General features: G+C 33.2%; 1 protein-coding gene across 1 annotated transcript; it reads left to right on the forward strand.

The window, feature by feature from the left end:
* The first annotated feature begins 12830 nt into the window (after nucleotides 1–12830).
* On the forward strand, nucleotides 12831–17858 carry LOC143550267 (calcium-dependent protein kinase 24-like). Its single transcript, XM_077040949.1, has 9 exons — nucleotides 12831–13726; nucleotides 14176–14299; nucleotides 14371–14514; nucleotides 14645–14797; nucleotides 15229–15344; nucleotides 15415–15585; nucleotides 17231–17464; nucleotides 17549–17670; nucleotides 17816–17858. The coding sequence occupies exons 1-9, from the start codon at nucleotides 13205–13207 to the stop codon at nucleotides 17856–17858; spliced, it is 1629 nt and encodes a 542-aa protein (XP_076897064.1). The 5' UTR covers nucleotides 12831–13204.
* The last annotated feature ends 4044 nt before the right edge of the window (nucleotides 17859–21902 follow it).

Genomic DNA, 21902 nt, shown 5'->3' on the forward strand with positions numbered 1-21902 from the left:
CGAATGCATTCATGATATGCTTATGGATCCACTAATTAAAGGTCTGTCACCCATAAGTCTCCTAAATGGCCAATAATAGAGACGGGTTTTACCAATGACCAAGCGCAACTGCGTATCGTACTATGAATGATTAATTATTAATTTTTCCTCATACGTTGAAAATTTATTTTGTCTCTAAATACGTTCATGCATGCCTAAAGACGTATAGACACTAATTATACAAATCAACGGTAAGGGCTTATTTGTCAATTTGATCCTAAAGTTAGGTTTTAAATTTGAGTTGTGGTATGATTAATGGGGGTCTTGAGTCGAATATTGATTCAACGACTGTATTTCTCTGTTGCAATTTGGGTTTAGAACTAAAATGAGTATTAACCTCCGATCAGACTAATCTAATGCTCATAATAAATAATTACTAGGCCAAGTGGGAGAATGTTAGAATAAATATATTTTATATATATTTATATATGGCCCTTATAATTATTTATCTTATTATTGATCATTGACCTAAATAACCTTATGTTTATAACTGGTAAATCCTTGATGGACGGAATTACCCTTACTAACATTAATAGGGTTTCCCCTTGGGTGTATATATAGAGAGCTTATTAGAGAGGTTAACAACTAATGATGAATAATAACACCATAAGAATCATCCCCTACCTCTCTCCCTCAAATCGTGTTCATCAAGAACACCTAATCTCCATCCTAACCATACACCCTAAAGGGGAACTCGATCAGATTAAGAAGATGTCAATCTCAAACACAACTGGATTAACAGGTATTACATATTTCCTTGTTTACATTATATCATCGATTATAGAAACTGATCAACAGCATCCCATATCTCAGCTTCATCTTCCCCCATCAACTTACATACTTTGTTCTCCTTATCATTATCGAGCACACCTAAAGCAACTTATCCACCTTCCGGTACCTGCTTCGACCCTCACCAAACCACCGAAATTTGTCGTCACCGCCGTCTTCTCTATTCCGTCAACTTGCAACGGTTTCCGACAATACTTACCGAACAACCGAATGGTGATAAGCTTCTCCACCATCAGTGGCGGATCCAGGAATTTTTTTTGGGTGGTGCACTACTTTTATATGTTTCAATTTCACCGAGTCGGATATATAAAATTCCGGGTCGGTTTGAGGTTCGGTTCGGTTCGATGGTTCGGGAAAAGTTCATTACATAATAAAAATACGATAAAATAATAAAAGAGACACCGTCATTAGAAATTAAAAAACACATAATAAAAATACGCTAAACCATTCATAATTTGTTACTAACAAACTAACAAATTAAAACCAATAATCTAACAAACTAAAACTAAATTTAACAAATAGCTTAACAATTAAGTAGTTAACACTTAACAATTATGAACAATTAACATTTAACAATGAATTATTACCTTCAAAGTGGGAGGATTCGAGACTCCGAGTAAGAGTAGGCAGTGGCAGGAGGACGGGGATCATAGACGGGATGAGTGGCTGATAGAATGATAGACTGATAGAGTGAGTGGCTGATAGACTGATAGACTGGTTGGTCAGGGGTTGTGCGGGGCAGGCGGGCAGCGGGAGTGGCTGAGGGAGGCTGCTGGCGCCGGCGGACGGCGGTGGACGGTGGTCATACGGCGGCGGACGGCGGTGGACGACTGTTGTTGCCTGTTTGCGAAGAGAGGCGCTGCTTTGCTTATGTTTGTTATAAAAAACCCTAACATCAGTTAGGGTAACTTAGTAAAAAAAAAAAAAAAACCGGGAATAGAACCTGCGACCTCCAGGTTACAAAACCCACAAACTACCATCCGGGCAAGCACTTTATATGTTTTTAAAATGGTTCCAGTATAATTTATAGGGTGGTTCCTTTATTATTTTCTATATATAAATACACTATAATTTCGAAACTCGAGTGGTTCCGCGGAACCACCCGTTACTACCGTAGATCTGCCCCTGTCCACCATCCTTGATTTTTCCCTAACCCGGCCACTAGAAGCAACAAAAAAACAAAAGGTGTTACCGCCACTCACGTTTTCCAGCGAGAGCTCCAGCACCAACAACCTTTTTTCTTGTGGAACATATTTATGCTATCACAATCCATTTTCCCCGCCTCTTAACATCCCTATACGGCCCTCATAAGAGTAAAAAAAGTGTCACCGCCTCCTACGTTCACGTTTTCTGGCAAGTGCTTCCGCCATCGTATCACGAATCCGACTAAGGTAACCCGAACCTAAACCTATATTAATCATTTATTCATTTATTTAAGTTAAAACGAGATTCATAACTCCAAAACAATGGTTTATGGGTTTTCTAGCTTAGGTTGTAATGGAGAAGATGATACAGAGAAAAGAGGAAATAAAGCGATAATAATCTAATTCTATAACATAAATTAGATGACTTCAATTGGTTAAGACTCTTCAGTATAAACAACAGCTCCAGGGTTCGAAACTTGCTTGTTGCGTCTGCTTTGTTTTTAATCATTATCAACCCAGTATTACATAACTGTTTCTGACGTTATAAATGTAAACATACACGTGGTTCATTGGTTATGTAATCTTGGTTATAGTAGAAAAGCCACAAGTTCGAATCCTTTTGGCAACAATTTCAACAGTTTGGTTTACTTAATAAATAAACCGTTTCTGAGAATACTAACAAATCTCCTTTTAGATTGTTGGTTAAGTACACTTAGTTTTAAACGCCAGGTCATGAGTTCAAACCCTGCACGCATACATTAATTTTTCTTTTTATCAAACTAAACAAGAATTAACCGCATACATTAATTTTTCTTTTTATCAAACTAAACAAGAATTAATGCAAACAAATCTTCCAGTAATTATTTTAAAAGAAAACTAACATTTTACTCATTTAAAACTAGATATAACGATTTACATGCTAGCAAAATACTTTAGACATGTAAATATTTTTATCGACCTTCGCTAATTAAATACTCGTTTAATTCTTAATCAAGTAAACAACTTTATTTAATGGAAACTTAATCAAACTCGAGACCTTAGACATATCAAACTAAACAAGAATTAACCGCATACATTAATTTTTCTTTTTATCAAACTAAACAAGAATTAATGCAAACAAATCTTCCGGTAATTATTTTAAAAGAAAACTAACATTTTACTCATTTAAAACTAGATATAACGTTTTACATGCTAGCAAAATACTTTAGACATGTAAATATTTTTATCGACCTTCGCTAATTAAATACTCGTTTAATTCTTAATCAAGTAAACAACTTTATTTAATGGAAACTTAATCAAACTCGAGACCTTAGACACAGGTAGGAAGAAGATAAAATTTGTCTTTCACCTTTTGATAAAAGAAAAGATATAAACCGTACACGATCTTATGAACTACATGTATACAATGTAGGTTGATTAAAAGAGCATCACTTATATTACTTATCTGTGTAAGCAACAAATCAACAATTAAGGTACAGATCTTAACCCACCCCCTATTGTTATTATATTCGTTTGTTATAAACCCTGTTGATATTATATACCTTTGGAACTCATAACGTTCTTTGACATATCGAGTCATTTGGCCGTCTGTTCGATTCATGTTCAGATTATGATTTGTTATTCGACTTGTTAGCATGCGATATATTTATTATTAAATTATACTCATTATCGCATGTTCCGTGATTTGTTAAGATATGAATTGTTATTGAATAACTCAGATTATTTATACTCTGTTACCCTGAGCACTCGCTTCCCGTGGAGTGTCCCGCGGGCATAACATTGTGGCATCGATGTTATGTGCTCCTTCCGTGAGGGAGAGATCAATTCACGGTGTCTCTTAACTACAGGTGTGGTACATAGCTATTAGGAGGCGTATAGATATATCCTAGTTCAGTTTTAGTTTCAGTTTCAAGAAATGGTTATGGGTATGCCAGCTTACGCCATTTCGGGTCATTGACATACAGGAGTGGCCCCCTATATGTCGTCACATATTTTTAGACTCAGTTATGCTTATGGGTACATCCGTATGATATGTTTTAGTTATTTCAGTTATATGATTTTATCAGTTATATGTTATCATATATTGTCGTATTGTATTCAGTTAAATTATTATTTGCTTTTGAGCCTTAATATTCCGTACTGGACATTCGGCTCATTCCGTAGACCTTTTTACACTTCAGGTTCACATGATACTTTGGGCGGGATCAAGAGAGAAGCCTAACACTTTGGAATAATTTGAAGATGTCTGTTAAGCTTATGTTATCTGAATAATATTTTTTTTTTGAACTTAGTATCTGATCTATCAGTAGTCTGTACTTTTGACTCTAATGAAGTAATGGAATTATGTCTTTTCTCTCTATATACCTCCGTACATTGTGACACGTCAGCCCATCCGGATTAGGGTGTTACAAAAAGCCTAAAATAATAATCACATAAGTTACCAATTAATTTACGTGAGTTTAATAAAAAGAAAAACCTTAACACCACAATTATTGTGGAGTTCCAGCCTACTGTATGATTTTAAGAATCTTAAAATATTTAGGAGAGAAATGGTGAGAAATTATAGGGGAGGTTACGAAAATGGTTAAATTGAAAATTACTATGCTACCCAAATTGTTTTAAATTAATCTCCTAAATCTTCAATTTATTTACACATTTGTCATTAAAGTTATAAACCATTGATAATACAATTAATGGTTAAGATAAGTTCTTTATCTTCTCACAATAAATACTAGTTCTTAAATGATATTAACCCTATAAATATATATATATATATATATATATATATATATGATTAGGTTCATTTCAGAAGTTTTCTTATTGTGAGAAGTGCGAAAAGTCCTTCTAGCCAATCATATAATTTTCTTTTTATTTTATGTTTAATTAATTAATAGGGCATATTAGTAAAATTTTCATGTTTTGTTTTTGGTAACTAATAAATAAGTTAGGAGTTTCAAACATGATTTTCTTTTTATCTTTTTTTATATTATATTGATTGTTAATTTTTTATTATTTGAAATTTTTTTCACAAATTCAGATTTTTATACTAAAATAAAAAAAAAACTCATTCCGAATAATTATCCGTAGACATTAAAAATACACGCTACACCTCAATGCTAATAGCATATCCTATACACATAATACAATATATCCTACACATTAAAAATGAATGCTACACATCAATCTTAACAATATATCCTACACATCATATAACATATCCTACACATCATAAAACATATCCTATACATTAAGCAACACATCTTACACGTCATACAACATATCCTACACATAGACCTATTTACATCTTATTTACAGTTTATGAACAAACAAATCTACATCTTTTTTTATTTTATTTTTAATTTCAAGATTTTTATATAAATTATACATACGCACTTCAAAATACCACCTATACAATACATAAATGAATCAACACACAATAAAAAAAATTACACATACACAATTCAAAGTATCACCTATACAGTACATATATGAACCTACACATTACTAAATGAACCTACACGTGATAAAAGATACACATACATAATTCAAAAATACCAAATATGCAATACATATATGAACCTACAAAGTACATAAATGAGCCTACACACGATAAAAATTAGAACTATAATATTCGAAATACCACCTACACGGTACATATATGAACTTACATATTACATAAATGAACCTACACGATAAAATTTACACTTACACAATTCAAAATACCGCAAATACAATAAATGTATAAACCTAAATAGTAGTATATAAATGAACCTACACACGAAAAAATACATATACACAATTTGAAATACCACATGCACTAACAAAAGAAATAATGTAACTTTTAACATTCATTTTTAAGTTATGAATTCAATTAGTAAATTAATTAATTGTGAATTAATTAATTCCTAAATAATGTAACTTTAACATATTGCTGGTCAACTTTTTTTTATGAACATAGAAGAGTGTGTTAGTTGTATAAACTAGAAAACGTATGGTGAAACCCAAAAATTTATTTGGTAATAAAAAGTTTTGTTAATATAGATTATATGATTTTCTTTGCAGGTTGTGATAACTTCTTGCAAACTTAAATTATTAGAATATTTTATTTGAGAGATGATGTAGTTATAATTTAAGAATATTTAATGAAATGTAAGTTACAAATGTGACTTCTACAAAGCAAAATACCAACATACCCTTCTTGTTTGAAACTCCATTAATTTTCATTACGATGTTGAAACTCATAATTACACTATTACCATTTTGATTGTAGACCATAGATCAATCATTATCAATGGTTATGATTAACTTCTCGCTATAAAATTACTTCTCGCAAGATCCATCCCCTATATATATACATATATATATATACACACGAAAACTTGTAACGCGCTATTTAACACGAAACCGTTAACTCTTATGACGTCGGTTTGAATAAATATTGTTTATTTATATTAATTATAATATATTTATATAATTAAAACAAGTTAAAACCTTTAGATAAAAAGAATACCAAAAAAATAGGGGCTGGCTGGACTCTAACCCGCGACCTTTGGCCGGCCTATGGCTTGAACACACACACACCAGCCGGCTATGCTGGTGTGTCAGTTGTTTAAAGTTCGCAAACGAAACTATATATACAAATAATAAACAGAACCAGTTTTGAAACATAAACCCTAATTATCAATTCGATCAATCTGTTCAATGTTAATTCAATTAACGTTAGCGTTAAGATTATACGATATTAGACGAACCAGATGTATGCTTTAATTACCTGAATCGTTGTTTAAACACGGGGTTAAATTGATTCAACAGTGCCGACGGACAACGATGACAGACGAGGCAATAGAGAAATGATGATAATCCAATTCAATAAGGGGCTTCAGTAGGCACTCAGGCTATAGATGTGCAAACGCGATGAATTGAATTATTATCAACTCAGGATATATAATTGATTTTTAGGTTAAGTCGGTTTAGCAATTGAATCAATATGTATAATAAACGATCTTGTTTCTTAATTATTTAGGACGGTTAGGCCGCATATGTTAAGGGAAATCACAACCAAGATTCAATTCTTAATTTAGATCGTTAATTGAGGCTCAACTTAACTAAATGGGTTCACGGTTTGGGTTAAACGGGTCTTTATCCATGGGTTACGAGTTTGGGTTAATTGGGTTATAAAAGATTATGTAAATATTGCATTTTTAGTCCCTGAAGCTTTGAGGTGGAATCAATACAGGTTAAAACTTTATATTTTGGGTTAAAAATGTACATTTTTAAAAGTTAAATATATATTAAATAAATAATATAAATAAATATAATTCATATAGAACTTCCTCGATAAACGTGCCAATTTTAGTGATAAATTTCCCGAACGGGTCGGGTCATGAGTACCAAATACAGGTTTAGAAAATCCGAGATGTTATAGTATTAAATCAAGATCTCTACATCAGCATGAAGATGAAGAAATCACAAGAGCAATTTATTAAGATTAATTAACAGCTTAGTCAAGTTAGGTCGTTAGTTTCTATAAACTTAGGATAAGTTTATAAAAATATATTTAAACAAAATTGTTTAAATATAGGAAAATTGGAAATAAATAATCCCACCTTTTGTGTATTAGCCGGTAATAATCACACATTTAAAAGTCACTAGCAATAGTCCCACCTTTTAACTATTTTTGTCTCACTGGTCCTTCGTTAAAAAATACTTAACGTCGTTATGTTTTTCCCTAGTTCAAATCGATGTTTTAGGGCTTTTGGTCGGAAGAACGATATGAGTTGACTGATGTAAAACTTATTTCGAACGGTGATTCAAATGGCTTGATTTTTGTTAATTGGAAATTCAAGCCCGAATTGAAATATTTTTTCGTCGTTTGGATCACCATTTCGAGATAAGTTTTACATCGGTCGACTCGTATCGTTCTTCCGATCAAAAGCCCTAAAACATCGGTTTGAAACTAGAGAAAAAACATAACGACGTTAAGTATTTTTTAACGAAAGACCAGTGAGACAAAAATAGTTAAAAGGTGGGACCATTGCTAGTGATTTTTAAAGGTGGGATTATTACCGGCCAATACACAAAATGTGGGATTATTTATTTCCAATTTTCCTTAAATATATAATATTTGAAATTCATATATTATTTAAAAGAATCTTTTAGAGAAAGTCTTTCATTCAAACCTTGCCTTGAAGACTTAACCACAATCAAAAGGGTAAGTCAAACATGTTTAACCTATTTGGTACAATACTTGGGTTTCACTCCATGGAGAAGTGGGAAATGATAAGGATGGCTTCACAATGTGTTAGTCAACCAAAAACAATCCACAAATTAAGATAATGGCCATACATAATGTTCACATCCAAACCCAATGTGAAGTGAACTGGCGTCCACGGTCGTTGTGGGATTAACCGTCGTGCCCAATCTGTAACATCTCTGATTTTTCGTATTTGTATTCGTTTATGTTTAAACCGATTCGAGAATGTAATTGGGATCTTTCGAACTATTTAAAACTTGTATTTATTGGTATTTAACATGGTTTAACTTATTTTACAATTTCGTAACTTTCAATCATGCCAAATATTCCTTAGAAACTCTCAAAATTGCTTAAAATGGCTAAAAAATGCATTTTTGGAACTTCAAGGACCAAAAGGCAAAAAAAAAGTGGTCAGGAATATCCCCATGCCGTGTAGCGTGACCAGGAACCCCATAGCTGGTTGTGGGGCATGGCCAAACCATCAGATCAGCAAGATTTTGTTTATTTTAAGTCCTAACTCCTGTTTTAATGCTAAATCGCATATTTTTGGACCAAATCGCGTGTTTAAGCTCTATGAAAACCCTCCTATACTTGATACATGTCTATATACATTAGCCCCTTCCTCAAGAATGAATTTTGGTTTATTTTCAGTTGATTGAGTCATTAAACAAGATCTTGTTGCTTAAACGAGTTATTTGACTAAAATTAGCCTTTGTTTACTAATCCTATATAAACAAGACCATTATAATTTGCAAATCTCTTCTCTAAACCCTAATATCTACTGTATCAGCTATCACCCTCAAGAAACACACGCTTTCCTCTTCGTTCTTTGCTATTTTATTCAAGATTGTTTGTGTCCGAGTTGACTTTGTAATTTTCTCGGTGTTTGACTCCGTTTTTTTACCAATATAAGCACTTTTCGGGTAAGTTGTCTTCTATAAAGTTATTCCTTATGTACTGACCAAAACCCGACTTCCGACTCGCTGTTCAGATTCTGGTCAGTACCTGTTCGCTTATTTACTGAAAATCTCATAACCGGAGTTCTAGATATCCATATGGATTGATTCTAGTGGATATGTTCTCGGTTTTGATTGTAATTTATTGTCTCTAAGTTTCAGGTCTATTCGGATTAAATCAGTCAGCGCGTTAAAAGTTTGGTTTCTTATTTTATTCTTATTACCTCACAAACTCGCTTAAGTAATAAGGTGAGAAGTCATTCCCCATGTCTTTTACAACTCTTAAACATTTTGGGGACACTTGCATACTTATTAGTATTTACATATTATATATTATTCGCACTAGTAAGCTGTGAGTGTTGTGTGTTATCAATTAAATGCTAATTGCTTAATTGTTTACTTTATTCCATTCGGAGAGGTCAATCATAATCACATTAAAGTATGATCATACGTTGTGTTAGTAGCCAAAGCCCGATTCGCTAGGCGATGGCCAACCGACGCCCTTATTTGTATTTACTTGTCATAGTAGCCAAAGCCCGATTCGCTTGGCAATGGTCAACTAACACAACTATTTGCAAATTGTTTGATTGATTTACACTCACAATATTAGTTTTGCCCATTTTACTTATACATTATTATTATTAATGTCAAAACTGGTGACTTTTCTCACTCAACCTCGTGTTGACAAATCTAAATTATTTTGTACGCATTTGCAGATTATCATTTGGTTGAAGTTAAGATGAAGACACACTTAGAGAGACCTTAGTTAATAAATTAAAAGATATTTGTGTACTATTTTTATTTTGGTAATTTGTTAAACTTTGTGTACTTGATTGGAATTTTGAAATAAATAAATAATTAGATATTGTCATATTTAAATTGTATGATAGTACCTTGTGAGCTGTAAACCAACGGTTTGCACCCCGACATTTCCGCATTAGATTGGGGTGTGACACAATCCCTCTCCTTGCATCTCACATACTTGGAATATATAGAAGACTTATTCAAACCAAGTCTTCACCCATTGACTCTACAAAATTTACGTACACACTTCAAGGTTAATCTCTTTCCAAATTCAAGTCTAACAAAGCTTCAATTATCAAGAGAAGATGTAACATCCTGGATTTTTTGTATTTATATTCATTTAAGATTAAACCGATTCGGGAATGTAATTCGGATTTTTAGAACTATTTAAAACCTGTGTTTATTGATATTTAACTTGGTTTAACTTATATTATAATTTCGTGACTTTCAATCATGCCAAATAGTCCTTAACCACTCTCAAAATCGCTTAAACGGCTAAAAATCGCGTTTATAGAAGCACAGGGAGTAATTTTGCCAAATCTTTTATATTTTTGACTAAATTAACGAAACTTAAGATCCAAGTTATGTCAATTAATGTTTTAAAATAGTCCAAGTCGTTTTCTTGATACTTAAGAAATGATCTTTAAGATATTAGACTTGATTTTGTTATTTATTGATTATTTTGTTTCCTAAACGAGTTTGATTACCAAATAAACGAATTTATGGGCTTTATTATTTAAACTAACATAACCTAAAACCCTAAAATAATCTGGGAACTCAGCCCCCAACTAAAAAGAAAATCGTTCATAATGTTTATGGTGTATTCTTTAGGAACTTTCATTTTCCGGTTTGACTTTCAAGCTTCAAGACCCTTTGACCCGTCTTTTCCCATCTCTCCTTTATCTTTCCAGGTAAATTGTCTTCATTAAAAACATTGGTTTTTGTCTAACTAACAAAAGCCCTCATCAGCCTAAATTATTTAAATAAAAATTTTCTTTAATTTATTATTCCTTTTAGAAAGAAAATTACATATTTTGTCCTTTTAAGTATCCAAAATTATGGAATGGATGCTAAGTATTTCCATTAAGTTAATGGATGCTAAGAATTTCCATTAAGTCATCTCATGTGCAATGCACATGAGGGCATTTTAATCTTTTTATCCTTCAAGGACTATTTGTATAATATAATTAAGGATTAGGCCCTCCAACACAATTATGATAAAAAAAGTAATTCAATAATATTAAATAAAAACAAAAAAAATTTTCATACACCATACTTCACTCTACCATCACCACCAATTTGTCTTCTCAGCCACTAGCATCACCATTTGCCTTCTACGGGCCACCCGATTTTCCCTGCGACATGTCAATCGAACAACCACACCTCATAACCAACCAATCCACCCACCTACCATTCTATCCCCTAACTTAGGGTCTCCGGTCACAGCCTCACCACAAAACCGTCGTCACTCGTCACCACCTGGCACTTTGCACGACACCATGCCTGTAGCTCTCTCTCTCTCTCTCTTCAATTTTCAGATCAAATCGGTGCGGATTTTGTAGACATGGGTGTTGTAGTTTCTCATCATAATAAAATGTTAACTGAAAACGACAGTGGTTGTGACGGGGAGTACTAGTAGAAGATGCAATCTCCGGCAAAACATCCGACCACCACGATCTAAGATGGTTCAATTGGAAGGTCTTTAATAAGGTTGTACTTCGAATTGCAGGTTCCTTTCTTACAGGTTTGATGCAGAGATGGTTCAATTTAGTTGTGAGGTGGTCATTTTGCAGGTTTGATGGACCTTTTGATGGTGGCGTGCCGGCAAAGGGGGGAGTCGGCAGGGATAATGCAATAAAGGGGATTAAATTTAGGGCTGATAAATATATTTTTTGTAGTTTTTATTTAATATTATTTAAATTACTGTTTTTTTTTATCATAATTGTGTTGGAGACCCAAATCTTTAATTACATTACTTGAAGTATAAAAAGACTAAAACGTTCTCATGTGCATTGCACATGAAATGACTTAACAGATACTTAACATCCGTTAGCTTAAAGGACAAAAATCAAGCAAAGCATGCAAATAAAGGATAATAACTGAAAGTCATTTTCATAAAGGATCAATTCCATAATTTTGGATATTTAAAAGGACAAAATTATTAATTTTCTCTTCCTTTTGAACGACAAAGATGTATTATAATCATAATGTGTCGGCTAAAAACAACTAACTAAGCGATCAACAAACATACATGAAAAGAAGAGGGTTTTGAATCCATTCGGCCCATGATATTTAAGTTTTTTTATTTCTAGTAACAATCCAAAGAAACAAGAAATATAAAATAGAGTCAAAGAATAGCTCCGTATTCAAATCATCGGCTTCAAAAATCGTTTCATTTTTAACTTTCCAAAATTTTTTAATATATTTATAGAGACGACTTGTACTACTGATACAAAGTACATATATAATAATTTCTTTTTATTATTTATGGCTAACGTAATTTAATTAATAATCCCTTTATGCATATTTATAGGATGACATGTCATTGGGAGAAGTGACTGCAGAGAAGATGTCTATGGCGACAAAACTATAAACCTACACGTACGATCTTTTAGCGTCAACACCTATACATGGCGTTGCAATAGCTTTTCCACTCTATATCAACGACATATTGTCGCCACAACCCAAAATATGTAGTCGTGACAGGCTTGAGTTATGTTAGTGTACCAACTCATATTACATGTTTAGGTATATAGGTTAAATGTGTCACGTTTGGGTTATATAATTTTAAATGTGTAAAGGTTAAAGATAATCTTTTAAGACGATAAAACATATTAGTTGTGTAAGGATTGAAAACTCAAACTGTCAATCCACAACTATTCAATTGGAAACAATTGACACCCCTATATTCATGTGATAACCACCTTAACTTTTTAGACCCGAAGTAAGGCCAGTTCTAAAAACAAAAAGATAGATGTATAAATAACAAAAAGGAGGCAAAAGAACATACTCATTCAAGGGTCACATAATGTAGAAGCATGAGCCACAAAACAAATCAAAATTAAACAATCTCTCCACAAAATCAGGGTTTTCACACGCTCTATTTTCCTAATAACATTTGAAATGATGAATCTCTGTCCCCCTCATGCCACCCCCTAAACTGAAACCCTAAATTTGCATCAATAGCATCGATCGTCACAAAAAACACCATCATTCCCATGGGGGGTTGCATGTCCATTGCCAATAAAAGATTAATCAAGAAACACAAAAACAATGTCAAACACGTAACCCCACTAGATCAAGACCTTCGAACCCCTAAACTACAAACAAGGTCCAAGAAATACCGTCGACCGGTTCGCGTGCTCAATGACTCGTCGGGTAGCGACATATTCAGGCTATACCGGTTTGGAAGAGAGCTCGGGCGTGGTGAGTTTGGGGTGACGTATGAATGTCAAGACAAGGCGAATGGGGAGAAGGTGGCATGCAAAAAAATATCAAAGAGCCGGTTGCGGACGGAAATCGACATCGAAGATGTTAGGAGAGAGGTTGATATTATGAGGCATTTGCCAAGACACCCTAATATTGTGATGTATAAAGATGTGTTTGAGGATAAAGATGCTATTTATTTGGTGATGGAACTTTGTCAGGGTGGTGAGTTATTTGATAGGATCGTCGCTAAAGGTCATTACACCGAAAGAGCTGCTGCTCTTGTTACCAAAACAATTGTTGAAGTTGTCCAGGTTTCTTTTTTCCTAGTTATATATTTAGCGACGGAGATGCGACCAATGATCATACGGGAACCTCAACCTCTATGAGGTCTTAAATTGTCTTCTAATGTTGTAAAAATGTTTTTGCTTAGGATTCTAACACATGGCAATATGAAAACAGATATTATACATTATACGAATTTTTAAATGTAACATAATGACGCGTTCTAGAGTTGAAGTAAGTTTTTGTGAAAACAGTTTTCTTAGCCACTCTTTTTTCTCCTTGTCTAAACCTGCAATTTAATCAAAGTTAAACCTTGAAAACTGGATCCCTATTTAAGGCTCTAAGTGTCAAATTATATTTATGTAGATGAAACTTTTATATATTTTTATGTAGATTTGAGCTGCCCCTTGATCAATATTATCTTGGTCATCTCAATACTATATCTAACCAAGGACGTTGGTTATGCATGTTTGTGTAGGTATGCCACAAACATGGTGTTATACATCGAGATTTGAAGCCTGAAAACTTCTTATATGCTAACCGAGGCGAAAATGCTGCTCTAAAAGCAATTGATTTTGGTCTTTCTATCTTCTTTGAGCCTGGTAACATGCTATATGATTGATGTGTAAGTTATTTGGTTAAATATTGATGGTTTTGTTGTCATATATGGTAGAGCAACGTTTCAAGGAAATAGTTGGAAGCCCATATTACATGGCACCAGAGGTTCTTAGAAGAAATTATGGAGCAGAAACTGATGTTTGGAGTGCTGGTGTCATTTTATACATATTATTATGTGGAGTTCCTCCTTTTTGGGCAGGTATTGAACGACAATCATGTTTTCATTTAACTTTAAAAATAAGTTACAAGATACTTATGGGCATATTGATGAAACCAATGGGCATACATATTTGACATCACTTCTTCATATGCGGATGTAAATAACACAGAAACTGAAGAAGGAATTGCGAAGGCGATTATTAAGGGTGAGATAAATTTCCGAAGAGACCCTTGGCCACGGGTCTCCGAGGATGCCAAGAATCTCGTCAAGGGCATGTTGGAATCCGATTCATCTAAACGCCTCACTGCTGAACAAGTCCTCAGTATGTAATTTTCGCTTATATTTACAATGGTAGATTTGCCATTTTCTCATGTTATGTAAGAGCATATGCAATCGATCTATATGGTTTTTTTACATCATGCACGGCAACATGAAGGCCGTCTGTCATGGAAAACCTTGTTGATTTTCAAAGTAGAACTATGTGTGCATAGAACACAAACTTGTGTTCTAATCTCCTTAAGGGTAATTTAATTTGTAGTTTTTCCATGCTTTTCTAAATTGGATTTTTAGTAAAAACCAATTTTCCCAAATAATGCATATAGTTATAGTTATAGAGCCATCAATTAAATTACTCAAACTAGCGTCTAGTTTTTTTTTTTTTTCATCTTATAACTAATACATAACGGTTAAATTCCTTTCTCAATTGATTAAATCAATGCACGAACCTTTCAATAATTTTTAATATATTTGTAGGATGCCAGTGGATACAAAATGCTGATATGGTCCCTGATATTCCTTTGGGAGAAAATGTTAGAACAAAAATTCAACAGTTCTGTTTGTTGAACAAGTTCAAAAAGAAAGTAATTAGTGTAAGTTCTTTTACGATTTTAAATCATTGATTTGACTTTGAAATTTGACTGTTTTATCCTATTATTTAAGCTGGTAGCAGAAAATTTACCAACAGAACAAATGGATGGGTTAAAAAAGATGTTCCACGACATGGACAAAGACAAGAACGGTTCACTAAGTTTTCAAGAGCTCAAAGACGGTCTAACCGTAATCGGAGACCAACCCGTGGCTGATCCAGATATTCAAATGTTCATGGAAGCCGTGAGTACATCTTTTTATTCTCAAATTATATTCAATTTCTTTCTATTTTGTTTACTACTACCTGACAATTAGGTAATTTGTAACTGAAAAAAGAAAAAAAAAAACAAAAGGAGTTGCAAATTTAGCGACAGAAATCTCATCAGTCGCAACACTAGCGCCCTGCAAAATTTTGTGACAATACTCGTTATTGGTAACTCTGTTAAAGTTGAAAAATGAAAAATGAAAATTTAAATTTAAATGCTGGTCGTAAACTTTCTAAACAATAGTTTAAAATAAAATATATTTGTTGTCGCAAAACTGTCCAAAATTTACGATTGTTTCAATTCAGTAGAAAAATGTCACGAATATTGTAAAACATAGAAATAAAATTTGGCCTGCATGCAATAAAGTTAACGGCTGTTTGATTTTTCTTACAAGTGGCTTCTAAAAGGTTTCAAAATTGTTCGCTAAAGAGCTTGTAAATTGTAGCGCCCACCAGTGACGGACTCAGAAATTTTTTTTATAGGGGTCGGAAATTTTAGGATAGGTTGCCTATCACTGGATATTAATTTTTTCAGTTGCTTCAGGTCAGATCGAGTCGGGTCGGGTCAGGTCACATTAAAAAAGATAATGCAAATTAAATTATGAATACAATTAATACAAAATTACGTCAAACGTGAGCCACATTAGGGCAACAAGGCCCCGAGCTGATGTGGAAAAACGCATTGATTTACATATGCGATGAACATGTGAATAAACTTTATATATTTTTATATAAAGACAGTGACAGAGTCAGAAACTTTTAACTTGATAAATATATATAAATTTAAAAGATAAATAAAATAACAAAATAATGTAAATGAAAGCTAGTTAAATCGGAAAACTATAAATAAGGTTTGCAATCAGTGTTAAACTAAATAATTTTATTTATTTAACTTATATACTATTATTAGAAAAATAAAAAAAATGAAGAAAAAAAGTGAAAAGAAAAGAATGAAGTCAAACTGGAAAAGACCGACACCACACACCTAATAAAATATCAATTTTTTTATGAGCTTGTTTTTTTTCCCCAAAACCCAATTCCCGCTACTAACTTCACCCTCGCCAGAATTTTTTCCGGCAACATTTCTTCTTCCCCTTTCTCTCTTTTCTCCTTTTCTCAGTCCTTTACAGGGGTCGGTTGAAGCTTTTTCATATATATAACACTATTTTTTTTAAATCACAGAGGTTAGTGAACCTCCATGATTTTGTTGTAGGTCCATCACTGCGGGCCACAAAACCTTTGACATAAATGTGACCAAAGTATCAATGTTAAAATGGTTGCAAAATAGTAACAGTCAAATATTGGTCACACCCTCTTAATGTTGTCAATGGACCACCAACCCCATTAACACAAATAGTTATTTCCTAGCATTAGCTTTAATATTCATCTTATAATTCAATATGGTAAAATACAAAGACAGCTTAAAAAAATATATAAACAATAGCAAATGAGTAAACAAATTACACTAGCCATAAGTCTCACAAAAATTTAAGTTTAAGAGCTTGTAATTCGTTTTATTAGCAAAATAAATTTTACTGGAACAACATAAAATAAACACTAATTGGCTCTCTTATTTTGCCACCTCTAGTTCATTTACTGTAAATCTTTTTGATTTGTGAAAAGGCTGATCTTGATCACAACGGGGTGCTAAACTGTGAGGAGTTTCTGACAATTTTGGTGCACCTAAGAAAGATTAGCAATGAAGAACAGCTCCGTAAAGCATTTCATCATTTTGACAAGAACCGAAATGGATACATCGAGTTTGACGAGTTAAAAGAATGTTTGTGTGATGGACACCTTGATCAACACAACGAAAAAATGGTCCATGAAATCATAGTTGATGCAGACCTAGATAAGGTAATTTGAGTTCAAAACTAAAGTAATAACTTAAACAACAAAATATAATCATACCTTGAGTTTGACCACTTTGTTGTATCGTAGGATGGACGGATCAGTTACCCGGAATTTACAGCCATGATGACTACCGGAATGGATTGGAAAATGGCTTCTAGACAGTACTCGAGGGCAATGCTTAACGCGATTAGCATGAAGATGTTTAAAGATCAATAACATGGACGCAACATGTTGACACGCGGTAAATATGTGTAATATGATGGAAAACCAATCAAAACAAGGCGAAAGCTTCCTCCAAAAATGATCAGCGAATCCAAAACAAGGAATGTTATACTGAATTGCACCTTGCGAAGTGAAAAGTTGTGCTCAATGTAAAAATGCAGAAGAGGATAGATAAAAATTGTAAAACAGTACCTCGATGCTTAACCTTTTAGTTAGTTACTTGTCACAAGTTTTCTCTATAGGATACATTACGCGGTTAACAAGAAAACGTGTTAAACGGAACATAGCATGCACATGCTAAATTGAGGTAATTTGTGAGTCATTATTGTAGGGTAGAATTGTATTTCAAAAGAAATCCTTTTATGTATAAACGAAGAGTACTGTAGATTGTCAATCTGATGGTAAATTAAATACTATTGCAATAAAGGAATCTAAAGACGTACGGACTGTGGGGGTGAGCAGAAAACCGAATTAACCGAATCGAAATCAAATTAACCGAAAAAAATCATACCAAAAAAACTGAACCGAAGCATTAACCGACGGTTAATTTTTTGCTTTTTTGAAAAACCGAAATTTTGGTTTCGATTCAGTTATCCATTTTTAAAAAACCGAAAAAAACCGAACCGAACTGATTGATGATGATAAAGATTAACAAGATGATGAGGAATGAACTAAACTTTTATGATAAATAAATAAGATGATGAATGAATACCAGGACTAAACTTTTAATGCTTTTTAATTTTCAAACTCTATTTAGCAATTTTATATCGTATAGTTCCATGTAACACATGCCTATTTTTGTTTTTTGAAATCAATATATATGTGGACTGTGGTACTCTAACACATTCTTATACAAGCTTAATATATGCATTTTTATTTTTTAATTTTTTTTTTTTGCAATGTCAACACATAATTGAAAAAAAATCGAAAATAACCGAACCGAAACCGAAATTAACCGAAAACCAAAAACCGGTAAACCAAAAACGAATGGTTTGCATATTCAAATAACCGATTACTTCGGTTTGGGTTTGGGTTTCGCCTAATAACCGAACCGAACCGAACCGTGCTCAGCCCAACAGTTAGTTGCACCGATCGGGGATATGATATGGACAAGATGATGATAGTTATGAAGCATACAAAAACCTAAACAACCAAGCTAGGTAGGGTAAGTAGGGTATTCTCAAGGAGTATGTGTGTAGCGCGTCAATACGGCTATGACTGATGTGTCACTAAAAGCATCATTCCATTAATGATAAAAATCATACAACATTGAAATTATATACATAGTGGAAAGTTTTGTTAAGTTCTCTACCGCTCTTCATAGTCCTCAAGCATAGCTTTGGGAGCCTAACGTGTATGGAAATCAATAGCACAAAGGCACGTCTTAGCATAACACTTGATCGATGAGATAGGTCCGTTTGAAGTTCTGACTGTTTCTTGTCAGCACTTCTTGCTCAACTTTTGTTTCTGGCTTCGGTATTTTATCCAAACTCCCCATGAACACCGTCCGAACATATGCTTATCCTCCAAAATCTGAAAACCAAAAATACACTCAAAAGTAACCATGTTCCCAATATATAGAATATAAGAAGGTATAATTAATCAAGTTACTTAACATAAATTCACTAGACCATCAACACTCATCAGCCCAATTTGTAAGTTGTAGCTTGTGCCTTCCGTATAAACTTGCATAACTTGTAACTAGAAATATAATAGGGGAAATACCATAAAAACCAACATGCTTTTTTATTTTGCTCATAGAAGCCTCTTAACAATTTTTTATACATACAAAACCAACAATTCATATAATTTCTTATAAAAGTGCCTTAAAAAAATTTTGCACCTAAAAACCCAATATATCTTCTGATTTTATCATAAAAGTCACTTAACAACTTAAATTATATATTTTAAATGTTATATTCTTAAATTACTATATATATTAATGTAATTACTAAAATTATATTAATACACTTTAAACAATATCAAGTTGTTATTTTACTAGATTACCCCTAAGGCCACAAACCATTTTTCTTCTTTACAATTCCCTGTTCGTTGCCAGCAACACTTCCGGCAAATCTCCGGCCATGGGCAATCATTATGGCTTTCCCCTTATTTGAACAGTCTTCGCCGCTTAATCCGATCGCCTTGTCATACATCTAGAAACTAACAGCGTCATCAATGGAATCAGACAGGTGACGAGATGGTTCAAAGCAGACTAAGCGACGTCGACAATGGCTCAAATCAGTCAAGGCGGCAACCGTGGTTCAGATCAAGCGAGGTGTTTTCTGATATAAGATTGATGTCATTGACATTGCCAAAGATGGTGATGGAGGTGTTGCCGGTAACGTGGGAAGAAAAAATGGTTGGGGCCTTGGAGGGTAATATGGTAAATCTTAGTTTCAAAGTGTAATTTAGTTTAATATTATATATTAACTTAATTTAGTAACAATATTAGTAATATATGTTTGTGATTTAAGAATATATCATTTAAAATATATAATTTAATTTGTTAAGTGACTTGTTTGATAAAAACTAAAAATATGTTGGTTATTTATATGCAAAATTTTGTTTAGGATTTTTTTGAGAAATTAAATGAAGTAGGTAGGTTTTTTATATGTAAAAAATTGTTTAGGGATTTATATGAGCAACACTAGAAGTATATTGATTTTTTATGTTATTTGCCCAATATCATAAGAACATAACATTAAAAAACATGTTTCCGTAAGGATATAGGATAATTTGATTGAGACTAGGGATGAGCATTTCGGTACGAGTACCGATTGGTACGGGTACTGGTACCGAACGGGTACCAAGTTTTGAGTTTTCGGCATCGGTACGGTACCGGTATTTCTCAAATTTTTCACGAAATACTAGTACCGAACCGAACATTTCGGTACCGGTACTGGTACCAACTATTTCCGATTTTCAGGATCGGTACTCGGTCGGTACCTGGTACCATCCCGAGCTCATCCCTAATTGAGACAACATTTCATCTGCCCCTGTCGATTTGTATGTCTCCAGACAAACTGTAATGCCCCGAACCCAGATGCCCTACTTTAGGTTGGATTTACTCATAAACACAGTTCTTAAAATTAGAGTTAATTAAAACTTTTCACGAAATACTTAATTTCATTGATTCAACAAACACAACCATTCAAATTATTACAAATGTAATGAGTTCATTGTCTTAACATTTCAAAAGCATAAACGATAAGTCTTTGCCATGTGTACTTCTCAAGCCAGCTGCCTCATCATATTTGCTTTTGTGCATACTAAAAGTAAGGTACACTGAGTGAATTCTAGTCTAACAGGCGACATGTCATACATTTGCATTCTTTCATATAAGTCCCCGTACTTAACTTATTAATTTTTTCATTCATACATACTTATACAACTTGCACACTTACTTATCGTACTTAGTACCTATTTATTCACATGTATTAGAAGGGTCTGCCACCCTAAACTTCACGGATATTAGAAGGTTCTGCCAACCTAACATTCACAAATATTATAAGGGTATGCCACTCTAACATTCATAAATATTATAAGGGTCTGTCACCCTAACATTTATAGATATTATAAAAGTCTGCCACCCTAACCTTCACATGCATTACAAGGGTCTGTCACTCTATTATAATCATACATTCATTTAATATATAAAAATATATATAACTTTTACATAACATATACTTGCTAATTAAAGCAAGTATATTAGCCTTCTTACTTACGAGTATGCACACAGCCCCAAAACGTTAAAAAAGATAGGGGCTAGAAAACCACCTGGTTCCTGAGACGTTCTGAGTTAATAGTAATCCTCTTCTTTAACTGAGCACGACTTATTGTTTAACATATACATGTGTTAATTAACCACATAACTAACTGACAGAACTTAACCAAGTTTGTAAATTAAGTTAACTAAGCTTACTTTATAGAGTAATCTCGTTAGTTGAGTCAAACTGATCTAACTGGGGTTACTTTAATTAACAAGGTTAGTTATCTTAACTTAACCAAGTTAATGAGGTTAGCTAAGTTAAATTAGGTAACATACCATGCTAATTAAACCCCCAGAATTCTCTAAATAAATTATTTGTGGTTAACTAAAGCTAACGGAGTAACGGGGTAATTATTTAGCTTTTATTGTTGTTAACAGAAATAATCACATCCGATTAATTTACTAAAATTAACGGGATAACTAGTTTAGTTATCGGGACTTAATGGA

This window comes from Bidens hawaiensis, unplaced genomic scaffold (genome assembly GCF_021521415.1).
Source record: "Bidens hawaiensis isolate Kalapana, Puna unplaced genomic scaffold, B.hawaiensis_p1.1 tig00015978_1, whole genome shotgun sequence".
NCBI classification, from domain to species: Eukaryota; Viridiplantae; Streptophyta; class Magnoliopsida; order Asterales; family Asteraceae; genus Bidens; species Bidens hawaiensis.